At 41.0% G+C, this 23,640-nt stretch overlaps 1 protein-coding gene across 1 annotated transcript in view; it reads left to right on the top strand.

Moving 5' to 3' along the window:
- SLC9A9 (solute carrier family 9 member A9) overlaps nt 1–23,640 on the top strand; it is a 605,167-nt gene that overhangs the window by 40,381 nt on the left and 541,146 nt on the right. Inside the window, exons 3-4 of the mRNA XM_001111715.5 lie at nt 11,316–11,393; nt 13,132–13,208. Of these exons, the coding sequence (XP_001111715.2) occupies nt 11,316–11,393; nt 13,132–13,208 (155 nt within the window). The remainder of the gene's footprint in view (nt 1–11,315; nt 11,394–13,131; nt 13,209–23,640) is intronic.

Raw genomic sequence — 23,640 nt, 5'->3', positions numbered from 1 at the left:
AATAAAATGATTTGTTTTTCTCTTTAGTGCCTCAGTTTTCATATATTAAAAGCCAGAGGTCTGTGAGGTAAAAACAGAATCAAAACATTGGTGCTTCTCTTCGAAAGATAATTACAAGCTTTGTACACCAAAAGTCAAATGTACTAAGAGCCCAGAATCAATTATAAAATACAAAACCTAGTAGAATTAGATTGATTTTCTGAAAAGAAATTAATGTAATACGTTGGTTTTAAATATATGATGAGCAGAGATCATCGTTTTCAGCTTCTGAGTTGATTGTTGCAGTCCAAAGTTTTTTTACTCAGGTTTCTGAATGAGCCAGTATAACAAAAGAAATGGCTGGAGTTTAATCATGTCTGATTCATAATGTAAGTAATATAATTTTTCTAGACATGTGGAATATGTGCTAGTGAAAGGAAACCAACGTTTAATGAGCAGCTATGATTTAGCAGGCATTTGACCTTTAGGCTTTCTTACTACCTAAGCAAAAAACCTACAAGTCATTTCTCCCTTTCCTGTTATCCCCAACACCTAACTTGTTGACTGCTCGTTCTGCCTCCCCAATATACTTGGGTACTGCCTTCTCTCCCCAACTCCAGGCCACCATCCTCTCTCACTGCGATTCTGCAGCAGCCACCCAAGTGACTTTCTTAAAGCATGGAGGTGTTTTCTCATCCCCGCCCAGCCCTCTACCGGCACCTTCTCCATTTGGGACCAACTCCTAGTGCTGCCCAATTCCACCTTGTTCTTCTTCAGCCCCATTGCCCCATGCTGTGGCCTTTGCCCACTCCATCCAGCCCCTCTGGCCTTTGGGTTTCTGAACACAGCAGCTGTTTTCTTTTATTTTTCTTTTTTTTAAAGACAGAGTCTCATTCTGTTGCCCAGACTGGAGTGCAGTGGCACCATCTCGGCTCACTGCAATCTCCGCCTCCCCAGGGGATCAAGCGATTATCCTGCCTCAGCCTCTCAAGTAGCTGGGATCACAGGCATGAGCCACCACGCCCGGCTGATTTTTGTATTTTTAGTAGAGACGGGGTTTCACCATGTTGGCCAGGCTGGTCTTGAACTTGTGACCTCAAGTGATCCACACTCCTTAGCCTCCCAAAGTGCTGGGATTACAGGCAAGAGCCACTGCGTCCAGCCTACACACAACTGTTTTCTGCCTCAGATCTCTGTGTGTGTTATGCTCTGGCTGGGATCCTCTTTCCTCCACTCATCTCCTGTTTTTGTCACTTTTCTGCCTTTGGATCTCAGTTCAAATTTCACTTCCTCAGAGAGCCAGTATGAGGAAGGGTGAAGGGAGGCTCTGACAATACCCAACCAGGCCCAGGGTAAAACAAGCCAAGAGAGGCTTTTAAAATTTTCAGTGGTGAAGGTATCCATCTCCTCAAGCATTTATTATTTCTTTGTGCTATACCCATTCCAAGCATACTCTTTTAGTTATTTTTAAATGTACAGTAAGTTATTGTTGACTGTAAGTACCTTGTTGTGCTCTCAAATACTAGATCTTATTCATTCTATGTAACTATGTTTTGTACCCATTCATAATCCCCACTTGCCCCCCACCCCCACCCCATAATACCCTTCCCAGCCTCTGGTAACCATCATTCTACTTACACTTTCTCTCCATGACTTCAATTGTTTCAACTTTTAGCTACAGAAATGAGTGAAAATATGCAAAATTTGTCCTTTGGCTTTTTAAAATTTTTAATTTAAAAATCCTTACCTGTGATATGGGTATAATTCATTCTATTTTAATACATTTGACTCTCAAAAATAAGTTGTTTTCTTTTTTTCCAGTTGAGCAAATATATACTGAGCATTGTGCTAGGCACTGGCAGAGGAGAAGGCAATGCAGACTAAGGCATCACTGTGATCCTTGATACAATCCCAATATAGTGGAGAAACAGTCAAATACAAACCAATAATCATCAAAGTATGCGATGAAACACAGATGCCACAAAAGAGGGGCCAAAGTGCTGAAAAAGCACAGAACAGAGAGTGGCTGGTTTGGAATGGCAAATCAGGCAGATATCACGGGGAAGTAACATTTGAGAAGCAGATTGAGAGATGAGTAAGAATTCAGGCATAAAAGGGGAAGAAAATTGTGAATTAGAGTTGTGAAACTCATACATTTGATTTTGATGAGGAGTCTAATGGTAAGAAGCCCTTAGTGGTAAAATAATGAATGCCTGTGTGTGCGGGTGGGGGGCGGGGGGTAGGGGATGTGGGAAGAGGGAGGGAAAAGAATAAAGGATAAAGAGAAGTAGGGAAATAAGAGAATAAGTCCAGGAAAGTTTTAGAGATCAAGTGAGTTTTTATTTTCAGATTTCCCAGCAAAGGGCAGATAGATATTGGATTCACGAATTTCCACATCATTTCTTTCACTCGCGTCCCTGTGAAGAGACCACCAAACAGGCTTTGTGTGCTCAATAAAGCTTTTTAATCACCTGGGTGTAGGCGGGCTGACTCCGAAAAGAGAGTCAGCAAAGGAAGATAGGGATGGGGCCATTTTATAGGATTTGGGTAGGTAGTGGAAAATTACAGTCAAAAGGGGGTTGTTCTCTGGCGGGTGGGGGCAGAAGACACAAGGTGCTCAGTGGGGGAGCTTTTGAGCCAGGATAAAGAATTTCACAAGGTAATGTCATCAGTTAAGGCAGGAACAGGCCATTTTCACTTCTTTTGTGGTGGAATATCATCAGTTAAGACAGGAACCAGCCATTTTCACTTCTTTTGTGATTCTTCCCTTACTTGGGGCCATCTGGATGTATATACGTGCAGGTCACAGGGGATATGATGGCTTAGCTTGGGCTCAGAGGCCTGACAGTCCTGCCTTCTTATATTAATAGGAAAAATAACATAAAACAGTATTGAAGTGTTGGGACAGTAAAAATTTTTTTGGGGGGTGGCATGGAGTGATGTTTCTCAGGGCTGCTTGGAGCGGGATTAGGGGCAGCATGGGAACCTAGAGTAGGAAAGGTCAAATTGAAGGAGGATTTTGTGGCAAGGGGTGATATTGTGGGTTTGTTAGTAGGAGCAATTGTCATATACAATGATTGATGATGGCCTGGATATGGTTTTGGATGAATTGAGAAACTAAAGGGAAGATACAAGGTCCTAATAAAAGAAAGAGAAAAATAGGTATTAAAGGACTAAGGATTGGGAGGACCCAGGACATCCAATTCGAGAGTGCCCAAGGGGATTCAGCATAATTATTTGCTTGGTTGGTGAGTATTTGGGCTCTGTCCTTGAGTTTTTTTATGTTGTCATATACCAGGCCAGATTGATTTAGGTAAAAACAACACTCTGCATTTAAAAACTTACAGAGTCTTCCCTTTTAGCAGTGAGTAAGTCAAGGCTTTGGTGGTTTTGAAGGACAACTGCAGCTAAAGAGTCAACTTGGGCTTGGAGGACTGATAGTTTGTGATATGTCTGTGATGCTAGCAGAGAACTCATTAGACAGGCTACAGAAGGTCATGACAGAGGTTGAAATGCCTGATATTCCAGTATTGAGAGCAGTAGTGGAGGCAGAAAGTCCTAAACTGACAAGCAAGGGAATTACTGGAATAACTTTTTTGTCATGTCGGTGTCATGAGGGGAACAGGGAGCTCTTCAGTTCCATCTGCAAAATGAATTTTGGGAGTAAGAAAAACTAATGTGCATGTGCCTGTCCAATTAGCAGCAGGTAGACACATGTAGGTAGAGGATCCACAGAGGAAGAAGAGACCTTGTGCAAGGCAAAACTGGAAATGCAAAGTAAAAAGATGAGGAGTGCTGAAAGGGTGTCTTGGACCCAGACTCCTAGGGATCCAGCTAGGGCGGCAGCCGTCAGAGGTTGTAATGGGGACTGATAGGGTAACTGCATACAGGGAGAGGTTCAGTTTTCATGGTTGTATAAGAAAACGTTGAGTATCTACGAGCAACCTTTCACTGTTATTTACGGGGCTGCGTATAAGTAAACAAGAAGAGGGCCTGGGAGGAGAGTCTGACATTCAAGGGGCAGGTACCCAAAGACAGAATGAAATACAGGGTGTCTTCCTAAGCAATAATTATTGCTAATATTTTTAAGTTTGCCAGTATTGATAGAAGGCTTATCTGTAATACGGAGCTAGAAGGCTCCAATTGTTTCAGTGATGTGTGTAGTTGGGCTTTGGAGATGAAGAGTGAAGGAACATCGAGAAGGTGAAACATTACCCAGAGGAATTCCAGTGGGTCTTTGCCAAGAGGTACATAAAGGAATGGCCACAGGAATAGTAGTTTGTGTTGTGAGGGGTCCAAATATGGGAGGAGTAGAGTTGATATAAGGAGAAAGGCTTTTTAAGTGCAGAGGAGGGTGGCAGCTTGCTGATGTGAAATGTCTGGGGAGGTCTTGCTGGACCTGTCTAGAAAGTAAATGAGTTCTTCAGGAGGGTAAAGGTGAGGGCTGTTAAAGGAAGCTCAGAGGTGTAGGGAGACAGGAGATGTTGCCCAGTCTGTATGTAAGGCAGGGACAGCTGTGTAGGCACTGGAAGAAAGGGAAATGCAAAGCCAGCAATTGTTCACTAAGGAGGGATTAGAAACGGCTAGGAGAGAGTGGGTAAGGTTGATAGCGTGGTGAAGATAGTTGGGGAGATGTAGAGGGTGGCATAAGGATGGAAATGAGAACAAGAGTGAGTATAAAAGTAAATAATAGAATTTCATCATGGTGAAAGTATTGGAGGGTGCCCTACCAGCAAAGATAATCTGTCCACTCTAAGAAGGAGTTAAGAGTGGTGGTTTGGGGATAGCACCAGGAGATAACAGCTATGATGGCTGGGAGAAATAGTGTAAACCGGCAGTATAAGCAATAGTAGGGCATTTATGAGTAGTTGAGAATGATGAATACGAGTATGACTAGACAGAAGATAGTAGAGATGACTCATTTTTGGGGCTCAGTCCAAGTAGTAGGGGTGACTACGTAAAGCCCTGTTGCAAAAAGTAGAGTAAGGATGAACAGATCTAATAGAATAAAGGGATGTATTAAGCTCATAAGGGTTATTACTGTTCTTCAGAAATGCGAGTGAGTTTACGGGAAGTAGGTGAGAGTACTTGCGACTTCCAGGAGGAAGAGGAGAGATTAGGCTGGCTGGCTGACGGATACAGTTTTATTCTGGAATGGTGAACCCAGTGGGGAGGATCCTGCAGGCAGACAGCAGTTGGGGTACTATAGATGACTAAGTAGGGTCCAGTCCATTGAAGTTGTAGAGTTTGAGGGGTCAGATTCTTAACAAGAACTGAGATTCCAGCTAGGCTGTCTTCATATGGCTGGGAATCTGGAGTAGGCAAGAGGAGATTAGTAGCCTGGCGAATTTCCTGTCTAGCCTGCTGGGGGACTGGAAGATAGTTGCCTAGAGGGCTGGTGTCTGGGATGAGGTTGGGGCCGAGCAAGAAAGTGCGTCCATATAAAAGTTCAAATGGACTGTACCCTGTAGCATCTGAAGGACAGGCTCTAATTCTGAGAAGGGCAAGAGGTAAAAGTACTGTCCAGTCCTTTTTAAGTTGGAGGCTGAGCTTGGTGAGGTGTGTCTTTTAAAGACCATTAGTCCATTCTACCTTTCCTGAAGATTGAGGACGGTAAGGGATATAAAGGTTCCACTGAATACCAAGAGCCTGAGAAACTGCTTGGGTGATTTGACTAGTAAAGGCCGATCCATTATCAGACTGTATAGAAGTGGGAAGGCCAAACTGAGGAATTACGCCTAACAGAAGGGAAGAAATGACCGCGGTGGCCTTCTCAGACCCTGTGGGAAAGGCCTCTACCCATCCAGTGAAAGTGTCTACCCAGACTAAGAGGTATTTTAGTTTCCTGACTCAGGGCATGTGAGCAAAGTCAATTTGCCAGTCCTGGACAGGGTCAAATCCCCAAGCTTGATGTGTAGGGAAGGGAGGGGCCCTGAACAATCCCTGAGGGGTAATAGATGGAACACTGAGAAGTGATTTCCTTGAGGATAGATTTCCATGATGGAAAGGAAATGAGAGGTTCTAAGAGGTGGGCTAGCGGCTTGTAACCTACATGGAAGAGGTTATGAAGTGACGACAGAATAGAATGGGCCTGTGAGGCTGGAAGGAGATACTTTCCTTGGTCTAAGAACCATTTGCCTTGTGTGGGAAGAGACTGATAGGTGGAAGTTTCAGTGGGGATGTAGGTGGGAGTGACTGATGAGAAGGAGAAAAACTGGCTGTGAGGGACAAAAGTTGGAATGCTAGCTGCATCTTTAGCAACCTTATCAGCATAAGTGTTGCCTAGAGCAATGGGATCTGATGCCTTTTTGATGGCCCTTGCAGTGAATGACTCCAGCTTCCTTTGGAAGTAAAGCAGCCTCGAGAAGAGTTTTTATTAAAAAGGCATTAATGATGGAGGACCCTTGTGTAGTGAGGAAACCTCTTTCAACATATATAACAACATGGTGGTGCAGGATATGGAAGGCATATTTAGAGTCAGTATAAATATTGATGCATAGTCCCTTTGCAAGAGTGAGGGCCCAAGTTAAGGCAATGAGTTCAGCTTGCTGAGAGTTAGTGGTGCGGGGCAGAGCGGTAGCCTCAATGATAGATGTGGAAGATACTATAGCATAGCCTGCCTTTGCTGGCGAGTGGCGATGATGCCTGGTGGAGCTGCGTCAATAAGTCAAATGTGATCAGGGTGAGGAACAAGAAAGAAGGAAATATGGAGAAATGGGGTGAATGTCAGGTGTATCAGACAGATACAGTCATGGGGGTCAGGCATGGTATCCAGAATAATGTGGGAGGCCGGATTGAAGTCCGGGCCAGGAACAATGGTAATTGTGGGAGACTCAACAAAGAGTGAGTATAGCTGAAGGAGCCAGTGAGCAGAAAGTACATGTGTCAGGTGTGAGGAAGAAAATAGATTTTGGAAGTTATGAGAGCTGTAGAGAGTGAGTTGAGCATAGTTTGTGATTTTTGAGGGCCTCTAAAAATATTAGGGCGGTGGCAGCCACTGCATGGAGACATAATAGCCAACCTAAAACAGGAAGGTCAAATTGTTTGGACAAAAAGGCTTCAGGGCGCGGTCCCGGTCGTTGTGTAAGAATTCTGGCTGCACAGTCCTGCACTTTGGCTGTGTGTAATGAAAAGGGTTGGGATGAGTTAGGGAGAGCTAGTGTGGGAGCAGTCTCTAAAGCTGTCTTCAAGGAATGGAAAAAGGAGTGGGGAAAGGATTTAGGATCTATGGGGTCAGCTAGGTTTCCTTTTGTGAGTTTATATAATGGTTTTGTTAGGATGGCAAAACCAGGTATTGAAAGGCAAAAGTATCCAACCATGCCTAAGAAGGAAAGGAGTCATTGTTTTGTAGGGATTGTGGTTTGAGAGATCAGTCAGTCATGATCGGCAGTGAGAACACATGTGTTTTTATGAAGAATTACGCCAACGTAGGTAACAGATGGAGAAGAAATTTGAGCTTGGGGGGGGGATACCTGATATCCTTTGGAGAATAAATGTTGAAGGAGCAGGAGGGTGTCTCACTGGGAAGATTCAAAGGAGGGGCTACAAAGTAGAAGGTCATCAATATATTGAATAAGGTGAGAAGCAGAGGGGTGGAAAGAAAGTAAATCATGAGAAAGAGCTTGGCTGAAGTAATGAGGGCTGTCCCTCAAGCCTTGCGACAGCACAGCCCAGGTAAGCTGCTGGAACTGATGAGTGTCAGGGTCAGTCCAGGTAAAAGCAAAGAGAGGCTGGGATGAGGGGTGCAGGGGAATAGTGAAAAAAGCATCTTTAAGATCAAGAGTGGAATAGTGAGTTGTGGAGGAAGGTATTGAGGACAAAAGAGTATATGGGTTTGTCACCACAGGTAGATAAGTAAAATAATTTGGTTGATAAGGTGCAGATCCTGAACTAACTTGTAAGACTTGTCCACTTTTTGGACAGGTAAAATGGGGAAATCGTAAGGAGACTTTTTAGGCTTTAAAAGGCCATGCTGTAACAGGCCAGTGATAACAGGCTTTACTCCTTTTAAAGCATGCTGTGGGATGGGATATTGGTGTTGAGCAGGGTAAGGGTGATTAGGTTTTAATGGGATGATAAGGGGTGCATAATTGATCACCAAGGAGGGAGTAGAGGTGTTCCATACCTGTGGGTTAAGGTGAGGAGATACAAGCAGAGGATGCGAAGGAGGCTTTGAACTGGGGAAAAGGCAGCAAAGAGGTGTGGCTGTAGCCCAGGAATAGTCAGGGAAGCAGATAATTTAGTTTAGATGTCTCTACCTAATAAGGGAGCTGGGCAGGTGGGGATAACTAAAAAGGAGTGCTTAAAAGAGTATTGTCTAAGTTGGCACCAGAGTTGGGGAGTTTTAAGAGATTTAGAAGCCTGGCCGTCAATACCCACAACAGTTACACGGGCAAAGGAAACAGGCCCTTGAAAAGAAGGTAATGTGGAGTGGGTAGCCTCTGTATTGATTAAGAAGGGGACAAACTTACCCTCCACTGTGAGAGTTACCCAAAGCTCGGCATCCATGATGGTCTAGGGGGCTTCCGAGGTGATTGGGCAGCGTCAATCTTCAGCTGCTGAGCCAAGAAGATCTGGGAAGGAGTCAGCCAGAGAGTCTTGGGCCAGAGTTCCAGGGGCTCTGGGAGTGGCTGCCAGGTGAGTTGAACAGTCCAATTTCCAGTGGGGTCCCACACAGATGGGGCACAGCTTAGGAGGAATCCCGGGCTGCTGGCATTCCTTGGCCCGGTAGCCAGATTTCTGGCACTTGTAGCAAGCTCCTAGGGGAGGAGGTTCTGGAGGAACCTCTGGCAGCTGCGGTTAAGGCATTTGGAGTTCTCGTGTGCTGCAGATGTGGCTGGGGTTTGTCTCACAGTGGAGGTAAGGAATTGCAAACTCAGAAATACATTGCTACTTGGCTGCCTTTACTCTACTATTGTACACCTTGAAGGCGAGCTTAATTAAGTCCTATTGTGGGGTTCCAGGGCCAGAATTTAATTTTTGGAGCTTTATTTAATGTTGGTAGAGGACTGGGTAATAAAATACATATTGAGAATAAGACGGCCTTCTGGCCCCTGTAGGCCTAGGGCAGTAAAGTGTCTAAGGGTTGTTGCCAAACAGGCCATGGATTGGGCTGGGTTTTTATATTTGATGAAAAAGAGTCTAAATGCTAACTGATTTGGGAGAGGTCAGATAAAGAAAAAGGAGCATTAACCTTCACTATGCCTTTAACTCCAGTCACCTTTTTAAGAGGAAATTGCTGGGCAGGTGGGAGAGGGCTAGTGGCAGAACGAAACCGTAAGCCGGAGCAGGTGTGAGGAGGGGAGGTGATAAAAGGATTATAGGGTGGAGAAGTGGAGGCTGAGGAAGAATTGGGACCTGGCTCCGCCTGGCGAGGAGCAGCCTGGGGAGGAGGGGAGAGGTCAGATGGGTCTGTAGAAAAGGAATGTTGGAAAGACGCAGCAACACTTGGGGTTGGGACTGAGGGGACAGGCAGGAGGGAAAGGAGCAAGATTTGGGATGAGTTGCGTTGGGAACAGAGACTAGGGAGGGACCGATATGTAAAAGAATGCCTGGACGTCAGGCACCACAGACTGTTTGCCCAGTTTACGACAAGAATTATCTAGATCTTGTAGGATGGAAAAATTGAAAGTGCCATTTTCTGGCTGCTTGGAACCACTGTCGAGTTTGTACTGGGGTCAAGCGGTATTGCAGAAGAAAATAAGATGCTTAGATTTTAGATGAGGCAAGAGTTGAAGAGGTTTTAAGTTCTTGAGAACACAGGCTAAGGGAGAAGAAGGAGGAATGGAGGGTGGAGGGTTTCCTATAGTGAAAGAGGCAAGTTTAAAGAGAAGGGTAGAAACACGGAGAAGGGGGTGGGGAACAGCACTGGGCTGCTATGTGGGTGAGCAGCCAAAGCAGGTGTCCCCGCAATTGACTTGCCACCAAGGGAGTGTGGGTGAATGACCAAGGCAGGCATCCCTGCAGTGATTGGACATCAATGGAATGTGGGTGAATAATCAAGCAGGCATCCCCATAGTGATTAAACCCCAAGGGAAGACTGTCTTCCCGAGTCCGTGACCAGCACCAGAGTTTTGGGTCCATGCATAAAATGTGTCTCCTTTGTCTCTACCAGAAAAGGAAAGGAACTGAAATTAAGAGAAGGGAGAGATTGAAGTGTGGCGCCAAGATTGAAAGGAGAAAGAGGTTGAGGGATAGTGAGAGATGTTGGAGAAGAGGGTAAAGAAAGGCTGCTTACCCCATTTAAAATTGGTGAGATGTTCCTTGGGCTGGTTAGTCTGAGGACCAGAGGCCGCAGGTGGACCTTTTTCATAGAGCAAAGAGCAGGAGGACAGGGGATTGATCTCCCAAGGGAGGTCCCCCAATCTGGGTCACAGCACCAAATTTCACATGCGTCCTTGTGAAGAGACCACCAAACAGGCTTTGTGTGAGCCACAAGGCTGTTTATTTCACCCGGGTGCAGGCGGGCTGAGTCCGAAAAGAGAGTCAGCGAAGGGATATAGGGATGGGGCCGTTTTATAGGATTTGGGTAGGTAGTGGAAAATTACAGTCAAAGTCGTTCTCTGGTGGTTAGGGGCAGGGGACACAAGGTGCTCAGTCAGGGAGCTTTTGAGCCAGGATGAGCAAGGATAAGGAATTTCACAAGGTAATGTCATCAGTTAAGGCAGGAACAGACCATTTTCACTTCTTTTGTGATTCTTCACTTGCTTCAGACCATCTGGACATACACGTGCAGATCACAGGGGATATGATGGCTTAACTTGCGCTCAGAGGCCTGACAATTTCACTGTACTTCATACCAAGTCATACTTGCTTTATGGCCAAGTTTATTTTAACATTTAAGTAAAACTCAATAAACAAATACTAGAAAACTCCATCTTCAAGTTCAAGTGTGTTCTTCCATGGACTGGAAAATGTTTTAAATTTTGGAATGGGACAAAATAGGGAAAGCGAAGACCCAATTTCCAAAAATGTTTTATTTGGGGAAAACTTTAAATAAATCCTTATCAGAAGCCTACACATATGTAAAATATGAAAATGGATAATTAATCACAATAAGACATTTTTCCCAAAGAGATTTCACTGAGTTTTTGTTGTTGTTGTTGTTGTTAGCTATAGTGTGGAAGTATGTAGATTTTACATTTAGAAGCTACAGTTATACTATATTTATGAATTTCCAAATTTGCATTTTTTCCTACCGTCATCTCTGCCAAATTAATAGTTAATATGCCTCATACAGGCTTAGCAAAAGTAATTATAACTGTTTTTTGAAACATATTTTTTTAATGACCCAAAGGCGCATCATTCTAACTATCCTTTTTTTTCCTTTCTGGCAGATGACATTTGATCCAGAAATCTTCTTCAACGTTTTACTGCCACCAATTATATTTCATGCAGGATATAGTCTAAAGAAGGTAAATATATAGTGATCGTTTTCTTCTTTTATCATTAAGTAGAGAATTTTTCCAGCACTAATGAGAAACTGTTATTTTTATGGGCTTCTCTTTTTGCTCAGAGTATCATTATCTTAGATTTGTGATGCAGATTCAAACCTGACATGCTTAGAATTCTAGACTTCTTCTAAACCTACTCTGTTGAATATAGGCCATTAGCCACATGTAACTATTTAGCTCTTGAAATGCAACTCATCTGAATCGAGATGTTCTTTAAGTGTAAAATACACACTGGATTTTAAAGACTTTGTATTTATTAAAAGAATGTAGATATTTCCATAATGTTTTATATTAATTTCATGTAGAAATGTTAGTATTTTGGATAGATTGGATTAAACAAAACATTATCAAAACATATTTCATCTTTTAAAAACATTTTAATGTAGCTACTAGAAAATTTAAAAATTTTTATATATGTGGCTTGCATTATATTTCTATTGGACAGCATTATTGTGGATGATTGTAACCAAAGACTTTGGTTATTAATTAACATTGGGTTTATCCTTTCAAGTGAAAACTCAAGAATACTGTTGATGCTCATAGAGAGGAAAGTCCAGTTTTGCAGTTTCTATGCACTTGTCTAACAATACTTGGACACAGCCTGACTATGCACATTTTGTACATTAGTAATTCTCATAATAGTTTAAGTACTGGCATCCCCTGAGCCACAGAGCGAGGCCCCAGCCTACATGGTTTTTGAGAGGCAGAGGTGATGTGACTGCTCTTCTGCTGCTCAGTTCCCACTCTAGGAGATTCCTGGGGCTTTCCTCCCCTTGACCAGTCATTTTCAGCAACCAGGCAGCTTGTTCACTACAGACCTGATTTTCTTGTGTGTACTCCAGGCTCCCTCTTGCTCTCAGTCTGGCTCCTCAGATCCCACTCAAAAACTTGGAATGGAGTTTTCCCTAAGCAAGCAGTTGAAAAAATGTAGAAGGCTGGATTTGTTCAGGTCACCCTTCCTCATTGCCAGTCCCAATACTAAGCATCATTTTGTGGCTCACTCGTTAAAATAAAGTGAATTGCTGTAAGTTGGGGGATTTGTTTTGTTTTGTTTTGTTTTGGAGACACGGTCTCCCTCTTTTGCCCAGGCACAATTATGGCTCAAAGCAGCTTCGACCTTCTGTACTCAAATGATCTTCCTTCCTTCAGCCTCCCAAATTGCTGTAATTACAGGCATGAGCAGGCTGTTGTAGATTTTTAAAGTTTATTTTCATCACATTTAGAAGACATAAGAGAAGTCAGAGATCCAGTAAAATCAAAAGGCAACTTAAAACTCTTAGAATAGTTTTGTTTGTTTGTTTGTTTTAATGCTAAAGGAGTTGCATTCACAAGGAAACTTCATGAAAACTGTGTCTTCCATTATTGCCCCGATTCTGGCATAGACATTGCCCAGTTCCTTCCTTCCCTGTCAGGTCCAGCCAGTTCTGGGAATTGCCTCTCTCATCCCTACCTACTCATCTTCCAGTGGGTTTTTTTTTTTTTTTTTTTTTCTGTTTCTTGCCCTTTCCCCCAAGTCCTTTGCAGTGAAAATCAGTTAAGTCCCTATTAGCACAATAAGGCCAGGAATGAGGCTCCAAAACCAAAATTTGCCTAAACAGTGAGGGATCTGTGAACTGCATACATTTATTTTTATTTTCTATTGTACTAAGAAAAAATTCTGATGTACTCTATTAAGTGTTTTTTTTTTTTTTCTCCCCAGAGACACTTTTTTCAAAACTTAGGATCTATTTTAACATATGCCTTCTTGGGAACTGCCATCTCCTGCATCGTCATAGGGTAAGTGACATTCGGAGCTCAAGTTGCAGGTGGCTATGGGGTCTGTGATCTGTGTGAGGGATCTAACACTTCTGGGATTCTTGCTGGCTGGGAAAATTGTCTTTTTTTTCTTAGTATGTCACATATTTGTACATTTTTTTCCTGGATTAATTCTGAGGCTTCTGACAAACACAAGACTTCAAAGCAAACTAGAGGATTGCTGGATTTTCTCTGTGAATTCTGGACTTCTGATTTAGGGAATGTGGATCACTTGCCTTAAGTTGTGTGAAGTGCATTGCATTCTTCTTTTAGTTTGAATAATGCTGATATGTTCACTGCATTCTTTTTTGTTTTCTATTGAGGGACCTTACCTGTATTTGGCAGGATTGCACTAACTATATGCCAAGGGTTTTCTTTCTAAAAGAAAGTTTACAAGACAGCAGTCTGAAACAGATGTGTGCAAATACCAACAGAGTTGCTTAATACTGGGATAGCTTTTCAGTTAACACCCTGTAGAACGCAGACTCTTTTTCATTATATTTTCTTGATTATGCTACTGAGCCCTAAGTCACACTTTATACACTCTGGCTTGCAGCTCATCATAAAGCAAAATGTGGTCCCAAATGGTGAAGGCAATCCAGCCTCTGATAATCCCATCCAATACATTAAAGCTCCACTGCAGAAAAAAAATATATCCAGATACTATGACTGTGATGATGCAGATGTCTTCAATTTTCTGATACAGTCAACTCTACCCTTGATTTTTACTGTCTACAGCTGTTACAACCCAACACAAGAAACTGATGCTAAAAATACACACGGTTCATGCCTCCACCCCTTCTCTTATGGAGTTTCTAGTGTGTGTCAGTTGAAGACCAACCGGGTGTCAGGCGGTGTCTTTACTTGTGCCTGCAAGCAGAGGGATTTTGTGTTGAATGCACTGCTAAATTTCTGTTGAGTGGAGACTAGAACAAGTCAGGCTATGTTATATAAATATGTTCACAATGGTTTAAGACAGTGAGAAAATTAAAGATTTTAGTGCCCGAAAAGGGAGGTTTGCAAGTGTATAGATTAGGGAGCCCCATTAAGTCTGGACACAAGTGGTCTTTAAACTGTGAGTGACCTGAGAGACACAGGGTACTTGACCCTTCTTAAAGCATGTTCTAGGAGGGCTTTTTTGTTCTGTGAGTATGCAATAGCTAAATATTCACATTTCTAAACTTTGCAGGGGCCTAAGAGATCTATGTAACTACAGCCTCTCATTCTGAAGATGAGACATCTTCAATAGTTAAATAATTGGCTCACTCTTTCTGAGAATCAGGGCACTGGTCAAGACAGAACTCAGAACTTCTGCGTCTGATCCAGCAGGTCTTCACTCTCTCTTCCTTTAGCAATTTCTCTTGAATTCCTATACATCCCTAAGCATTGTTTCTACACATTGAGAGAGGGTTCTGAGACATGTGAACTCACAACAAATGTTCATTGGTTAATAGTAAAGATATATTGCTGAGAATGATGGTTTCCAGCTGCATCATTCTCAGCAAACTATCGCAAGAACAGAAAACCAAACACCGCATGTTCTCACTCATAGGTGGGAACTGAACAATGAGATCACTTGGACTCGGGAAGGGGAACATCACACACCGGGGCCTATAATGGGGAGGGGGGAGGGGGGAGGGATTGCATTGGGAGTTATACCTGATGTAAATGACGAGTTGATGGGTGCTGACGAGTTGATGGGTGCAGCACAGCAACATGGCACAAGTATACATATGTAACAAACCTGCACGTTATGCACATGTACCCTAGAACTTAAAGTATAATAATAAAAAATAATTTTAAAAAAAAAGAAAAAAAGGCCGGGCGCGGTGGCTCAAGCCTGTAATCCCAGCACTTTGGGAGGCCGAGATGGGCGGATCACGAGGTCAGGAGATCGAGACCATCCTGGCTAACACCGTGAAACCCCGTCTCTACTAAAAATACAAAAAACTAGCCGGGCGAGGTGGCGGGCGCCTGTAGTCCCAGCTACTCCGGAGGCTGAGGCAGGAGAATGGCGTAAACCCGGGAGGCGGAGCTTGCAGTGAGCTGAGATCCGGCCACTGCACTCCAGCCCGGGCTACAGAGCAAGACTCCGTCTCAAAAAAAAAAACAAACAAAAAAAAAAACTTTAGTATTAACCTCTCTAGCTCCAGAATAACAATGACAATGTTTTAATTGGGAGAACTACTATCTTGATGATATTGAACTACTCTATCCAAAAACAATGAATATCTTTTCATATGCTTAAAAAAAATAGTAAAGATATATTTTAGTGGTTCTATAATATGGAGTCTTGAAATTTATAATGTATCCAAATTCTAAACTCTTGGACAATGCTACCAAATTGTAGAATAGTAAGTTTTTATTGTTACTTCATTTCTTTGGTACAACTGGTTTTAAGTATATTTAAGTGCATTTATTTATATTATATGCTTTCACTATCATGAAAAATCTAAATTCTTTCTTAGATCTTTCGATATCCTTCTTTTTAAGAAAGCACCAATATATACTGTGTGTGTGTGTGTGTGTGCGCATGTGTGTGTGTGGTATATAACTGCCTTTATCTAAAACATTTCAATTTAAGAGATCAAGTGATTTTCATTTACTGGGGTTGAGAACCTATTTTGATTTATTTTAAGACAAGATTTTAAATTGTTGGTTGTCCAACAACTTATAATGGAAAGTCATTTGAATAAAAGAGTAGTCCTAAGAAAAATTTTAGAACGGTGTTCTTAGTTTGAACTGGGTATAATCTGAGCAACAAAAATTTGTAGTTACTTTCTTATTGTGGGTCATTAAAGTACAGAAGGGAAAGATAGCTTAAATATTTTAGAACCTCATCTAGTGAAGTAAGGGAAATCATTGAAATGTTTTAGCTTGAAGATGAAAAGTCAGATTCCTACTTTAGGAAGGTCATTTTGGTAGCTGTGTGAAGGAGAAATTTTAAAGTGGGTACCATTTAAGAGGTAATTTACATGGGCCAGGTTGGAAATGATAAGGGCCTGGACTCAGTTAGTGGCAGAAAAGGTAAAGGTGGAGTCATTAGCTTGGCGAAATCTTGGGAGAATATGGCATCACCCAGGGCAAGTACGTGAAGCGAGAAGGAAAGAGATCTAGGGAACACCAGCATTTTGAAGAAAGAGAAGAGACACTCACAAGGCACCGAGGAGTATTGGACTCGAAAGAAAACCAACACAGCATGTGTTCTGGAAGTCAAAGGAAGAGGAAAAGGGAGGGTCCACAGAACCTAACACAGGAGAGGTCAAATGGGATAGGAATTGTGGTACCACTGGATTTGACCCCTAGGAGGTAATGGGTGACTTTACACTTGTCTTATGGGCAAAAATGAGGGAAGAGTATTGGCAAGTCCAGTTGTTTTGGGATCCATATAATCAGAAACAAGAATTTACTTTTATGCTGCCAGTCTTGATATATAATTTCAGAACTTCTGAAGAAAAGGGCACATGCTTAAATTCAGATCAAACTGACACTTTCATAACTTGGTAACTTCCATTATATGAGATGCAATCAAACTGTAGAAAATGACTGGCTATATTTTCCTTACAAATAAATGGTGATAAGAACAACAACAGTTTATGGAGTGCTTGATACGAATCATGCCCTTTTAAAAAGTACTTTATATGGATTACCCATTTAATCCTCAAAATAATCCTATTAAGTAAGTAGATACTATTTATTAACCTCATTTAACAGATGAAACAGCTGAGGTTAAAAAAGAGTAACACAGTGGTAAATAATAGAGCTGGGATTAGTAACTAAATCGTTTGGCTCCAGAGTCAAATTCTTAATGCTAAAACCTGCTTTACTTCTGTTTGTTGAATATTAGCACCAAAAAAATGAAATTGTATAAATCAATCAATATTCATTGATCAACATACCACATTTCTTCATTATCCCAGTAGGAGTTCTCATAGACATGGGAGATTTTTATTTGGGAAGTCCATCCAAAAAGAATTCACATTTTTAAGGGATGGCCTGAGTTTATGCAGATATACTCAGACTTGCATGAAATGGGCAGGGGGAGGGATTCAGAAGTTAGATCAAACTCTTTAAGAATGATTTCATAGAGGAAGTGGATCCCGGGCAGACATTTCATGGAGAAGGATAAAGAAGTCAGATTTTCCATGCCATTAAGTGCATTAGTTCTGGTGGGTGCCGGGAACACTGTGCAAGGTTCCAGGATGGAGAGTAGGTTTCGTATAGCAGCGCCAGAGATTGTGGGAATGAAAATGCTAGAGTCAGCTGACAAAAGGCCATGAAGTCCAGCATCCAAAATGTATGAGAATGTGAAGGCCATGGAGAGAGACTGTGGAACATAAATAAAACTCAACTAGTGGGCTGTGATCTTCTGTAGCTAAGCAATATTGGTTTTAGCTGGACTCAGATACTTTACAGGAATGGAGATCATTGGGTTTATTTGCATGAACGAGGTCTTTAAGTTTTATTAATTTCATGTCATTTCAGAAATTAGATGTAAACCATTTTTCATATTGCATGGGAAAGTTTAACAATATTCTTTCTGGCAAAAAAGTCGAATAAACCTTTTTTAATTTCAATGATGGATTGCTCTGAAAGAATTCACCTACCTTTTCTAGTACCCTCTCCCACTTTATCACTTGAGAAGTAGTATCTTACATCCATCTCCTTCTAAAAAGAAAAGTCCATGTGTTTGAAATACATTTGTATTCATGTCTTCCATCTTGGGGGCCTAGTATTTGATCTTTGACTCTATGTCTCCACCATATACACCATGTCAATATATCACAATGACAACCTAGCTGAAGCTCACTGTCAGCACATACATTTGTTCTAAGAACTCATTAGTATCTATGAAGTGCTTCTTTTTAAGAGCAACAAAATTTATATTCTCTTAGTTTCTCTGTTAATGAGGAATTAATACAAATTCCACAGTTTCAAAACTATTTGAAGAAAGGGACATTAAATGATCAGGAATGGAAAATTAATTTTAAGAATACCTCATTTAAAAAATTTCTTTCCATGTGCCAGACAGTGACTTATGCTTTTTACATGTATTATCTCATTTTATCTCATACTACCCCTATGAGGTAAATACTGTTATTATCATCATTTTACATATGAAGATGCTGCAGTTGAGACTTGTCCAAGATTATACAGTAAGTGGTAGTAAATTCAGAGCCAGTCTGACTCTAGAACACATGCTCTTAGAGTCTCCTTGTCCTTCTCCTCCTTCTAAAATGACATTTCATGTGTCCTGCAGTATTTCATGAAATGGGCAGTATATGTCAGTAATTATATCTGTCTGACAAACCAAGACCTCAATAATTTCAGATTCTTACCTTTATCATTATGGCTAGAAATTATGAAAAATCTAAATATTTCAGAATTGTCTGTGAATATAATTGCAAACAGGAAATCAAACCTGTCTTTTCTTACTGAAGGTGGTTGGAGGGATGGTATGAATCTATTTTACTTGCTTAATGTATTAGTCCATTCTCATGCTCTGGTGAAGAAATACCTGAGACTGGGTAATTTGTAAAGAAAAGAGGTTTAATTGACTCACAGTTCCACATGGCTGGGGAGGCCTCAGGAAACTTACAACCATGGCAGAAAGCACCTCTTCACAGCGGGGCAGGAAAGAGAATGAGAGAAAAGCAGGGAAGAGCACCTTATAAAACCATTAGATCTCATGAGAACTCACTCACTATCATGAGAATAGCATAGGGTACCACCCCCATGATCTAATCACCTCCCACAAGGTCCCTCTCCCAACATATGGGGATTATAATTCAGATTACTATTCAACATGAGATTTTGAGTAGGGACACAGCCAAACCATATCAGCTAGAATGCTGGACTCGGTAACTCACTCAGGAAAACGTGGATTTATAAATATTATGAGGTTGTTTATATTATTCATATACACATTCTTGAGAAGTATTGATTTCTTATTGGGCTTCTTGAATATACACACCATAGGACTGTACCTGGCACCTCTCCCAATCTGTCCGTGAGGCATAGGAGTGAGGGGGCTGTGTGGATGTTCTCCCTCTGCCCTCTTGTGTGCCATTGTGCCTGCTCAACTGGGGACCTTGAGACCTAAGTGCCCTTGGAACAGGTTCTGGAACCTGTTCTTAACTAGGAGAGATATGGTGAGTCTCAGTAGCCTGGAAATGCTGAGTTCTAAACCTGGATGACGGGACACATTTACTGGTCTAGAACCCAAACCTGAGGATGTGTCCTTCATAGATGGAGGCCAATCTGTACCTCAGTGCTTTCCTTAAGCTCTAACCCTGGAAAGAGAATGATTTAGAGCAGGGTTTCTAACCCAGGGAAGAGATCCTGAAATGGTACATAGAAGGATTTCAGGGAAGCAGAGAATTTTTCATGGGAGACAGTCTGCATTGATTCCACCATTTTATCACATTCTCTAGGAAGCTACAATCCACAAAAGCACAGAACTAGTATGTTTTTCAAGAGCCTGGGCAAAGAGAAAGTCAGGACAGTGAGAATTTTACCTATCTTCTTGTTTAGCTAGAACTAAAGGCTTCTCTAGGATGCACTCAGGGTGGCCATAAAGTATGGAGATAGGCATGCTATGATTTTGCCATGTACTGTGAGGTAATAACAATAAACTACTTATTATGTACCTATCTGTGTTTCCAGACTTGGTGGCCATCCTGTATATATACCTAATAGTGGATGTGCTGAGTTTTAGGGTCAAGAAATAAATTTATTTTTTTAAATATGCCAAATTGTTTTCCAAAGTACTGGTATCAATTTTCCCTCTTAATTTTTGCCAATCTAGAAAGTATGAAATCACATTTTGTTATATCTTCTTTTGTATTTCCTCGATTGTTAATAAAGTTGTTTACATTTTTGCATACCTTTTCAAGCTTTTTGTCCATTTTTCTATTGTTTTGTCATCTTTTCATTAATTTGCCAGAGTTCTTTATATGTTCTTCATAACAATCTATACTCATTTATTTTGCAAATATTTTTTCTTAGTTTGTCTCTCATACTTCATACATGTTTATACATGTATGCATGTATACATGTATGTTTATACATGTATGCATCATCAGAGATGATGTCTTTTTTTTTTTTTTTTTTGATGGAGTCTCACTCTGTAGCCCAGGCTGGAGTGCAGTGGCATGATCTCGGCTCACTGCAACCTCCACCTCCCAGGTTCAAGCAATTCTTCTGCCTCAACTTCCCAAGTAGCTGGGACTTACAGGCATGCACCACCACACTCAGCTAATTTCATACTTTTAGTAGACACAGGGTTTTACCATGTTGGCCAGGCTGGTCTCAAATTCCTGACCTCAGGTGATCCACCCACCTCGGCCTCCCAAAGTTTTTGGATTACAGGCATGAGCCACTGCGCCTGGTCCATACATGATGTCTTTTAGTGAACAGAAGTTCTTGATTTTTAATGTAGTCAAATTTATAAATATTTCCCTGTGTGGTTGGAATTTTTGTATTTTGTTAATAAGTGCTCCCCTACCTCAAAGTCAGAAAGATATTCTCTTCTAAAGTGTTTTAAAGTTGTGCCCTTTACGGTGAATTCATTTCCTGGAACTGATTTTTCTATACGACACAAAGTTAACATCCAATTAATTATTTTTCCTCCAATGGATAACTAATTACACTAATACCACTTATTGTCTAGCCGTGCCTTTTCTCAGGATCTACAACACCTCTTCTATAACATATTGTGGTATCTGTTTCTAGACTTTTAATTTTATTTTATTGGTTTGTAATCTATCCCTGCACCAATACCATACTTTCAATTATTTTAACTTCATAATAAGTCTGTATGTCTTATAGGATCAGACAGAGAGGATCTTCTTCTTCAGGAGTACCTTGTCTGTTATTACTGTAGTTCTTTACTGTTTCATATAAATTTACTCCAATGCATATATTTATGAGTATATATATTTACATTTATAAATATATTCTTATATAATTCATTTATATTTGTATACCTTATAACTCTATTTCTTTATATATTTACATTTATAAATATATTCTTATATAATTTATTTATATTTGTATACCTTATAACTCTATTTCTAAGTATTTTTCTTAGGGACCCGCTTACATATGAGCACGAGGAGACATGTATAAGGATATTTGTAGCAACACTATTCACAATAGCAAAAACTGGGAAACACTCAGATTCTATTAACAGAATAGGTAGATAAATTGACGTAATATTACACAGCAGTGAAAAACAGTGAAATAAAGTCATCTATGATGACATGGATAAATTTTAAAAACAATGTAAAATAAACAAATCAAGTCCTGTAATATCACATATGATATGGTATCTTTTCAAAATGTTCACAGATGACCAAGATTAAACCATTCTGTTTAAGCATGCAAGCATGTATGGAGGTGTGAAGGTATATATGCATGTATGTAGTAAGTAAGGGAATTAAAACAAAATTCAGTGGTATGATTATTTCTGGGGGAGAGGCAAAAGAATGGAATGAAAAGAAACAAATAAAGGGAAGTGATTCATAATGTTCTGGCTTGTGGGTTGGGGTGTGTTTCTAGGTATTCAAAATATTATTACAACTTATAACCGTATATCTTCTATATATTCTCTTGCATGTATCCATTATATTAAAAAGAAAATAAGAGAGAAAATGAGTGAAAGGAGCTATTTAGTAGATTTATAAAACTCTGATTATGTTGCTTACTTCCATTTCTGGGAAACTCTGATTCTTCTGTTGTTTTTGTCTGTGTGTTTTAATAAGAACAACTCGGGTTGGCAGGCAGCAGCAGAGAGGAAAAAGTGCCAAGAGTGATGTCGCCAGTATTCCTGGTCAGTTCTAATCAGCTGCAGAGTCGCTGTATTTTCGTTCTCTTTTCCCAGCTGTCTTCATCTTCTTCTTGTTTCTCGCCTCTCCCTTCCCTTCTCTCTGAACCATGTCTTCTTCACTGCCCCTGGAGCCTATGTCTGGGCTGCTGCTCTCTGTGATTCCGTTTTCAGCCAGCTGCAAAACAGCGGAGCTTAGGGAGGCTGTGTTGACTGAGGCTGGAAGGCCCCGTGCTTCCTCTGTGCATTCATTTACTCTCTGGATTCTGAATGGGCACAGTAATAGCTGCCACTGGTGTCAAAGGGAAAAATAAATATACTGCTGCCCCGACAGAGCCAAATAAGACAAAATAATCTCTAATCTGTCAAATACAACCCAAGCTGCATAGCAGTGTGGTTTCTCATATGCATATCACAGCATGCGTGGGCTGCATTTCTGGCAGCAGAGAGGAGAGTGAAGTTTCGGAAAAAGAAACAAAAGGTAGAATGGAGAGGACTGTGGAGATCATCAGAGATGTAGTTTAGAGGTAAAAGAGGTGAAGCCCTCAGAGCTGTGTGAGCCCGTGCATCATTCACCAATCCAGCCGCCTATCACAACCTTGGAGATGTTGCAATAAGAATAACAGTACAGGAGAGAGAAAAAAATGAAGCAAGTCCTGAGGGAATAAAAAAAGGGGAACAAATACTAACTCCAAATTAGGAAATGTTAAAAAATGATATGTAAGATTGTTGTGGTAAAAAAGAAAAATGCCTAATAACAAGAAAAATGTGTAAGAATAATTGAAGAAGACTCTATTCTGAAGGAGAATTTATCTGAGAAGTCTTATTATTAAACAACCTATCCTAAGGATTCCAGATATGAGATTCCTTTTAAATGAAATATTCAAGTCTTGGAATTACTCAGCTCACCTTTATTCTCCAATACCCTCAGACATAGTCATTTTCTTTTCTTGATTTGACCAAAATCTGATGGACTTTGTTCCAACCAAGTTACCGTAAATGTGACTCTGCTTCTACACACACATGATCACACACATCAATTCCATTCAGATAAAAGGTAAAAACAAAATCAGGGGAGTACATCAGTTGTCTATTTCTATGTCACAAACTACCCCCAAAACTTAATGGGCTTAAGACGACAATTGTTTTATTAGCTCACAATTCTGTGGCTCAACAATTTAGGTTGGGCTCAGCTGGGCAGTTCTGTGGTTCTCATCTGAGGTCAGCCATGTGACCACAGTCATCCAGTTCCTTGACTGGGATGGATGGTCTAAGATGGGCCCACTCACCTATCTGGTGATTGGTCCTGACTGTTGGCTGATTGTTCTGGGGGGCACAGGTGGGATTGTTCATCTTTAATTCATGTAGCTTCTCATTCCCCAGTGGCTTCTTCATATGGTGCTCACAAGTCAGCATTCCAAGAGAGTGGGGACAGAAATGCAAGGCCTCTTGAGGTCCAGTCTCAGAAGCCAGACAACATTGCTCTCACTACCTTGTATTGGTCAAGTTATTACAAGGGCAGTTGAGGTTCAATACATAGGGAAATAGGCTCCACCTCTTGCTGGGAAGTGTAATAATGTCACATTG

This window comes from Macaca mulatta, chromosome 2, assembly GCF_049350105.2.
Source record: "Macaca mulatta isolate MMU2019108-1 chromosome 2, T2T-MMU8v2.0, whole genome shotgun sequence".
In the NCBI taxonomy this organism is placed as follows: domain Eukaryota; kingdom Metazoa; phylum Chordata; class Mammalia; order Primates; family Cercopithecidae; genus Macaca; species Macaca mulatta.
The sequence above is the reverse complement of the archived record's forward strand: the minus strand, read 5'-3'. Positions and strand labels throughout refer to the sequence as shown.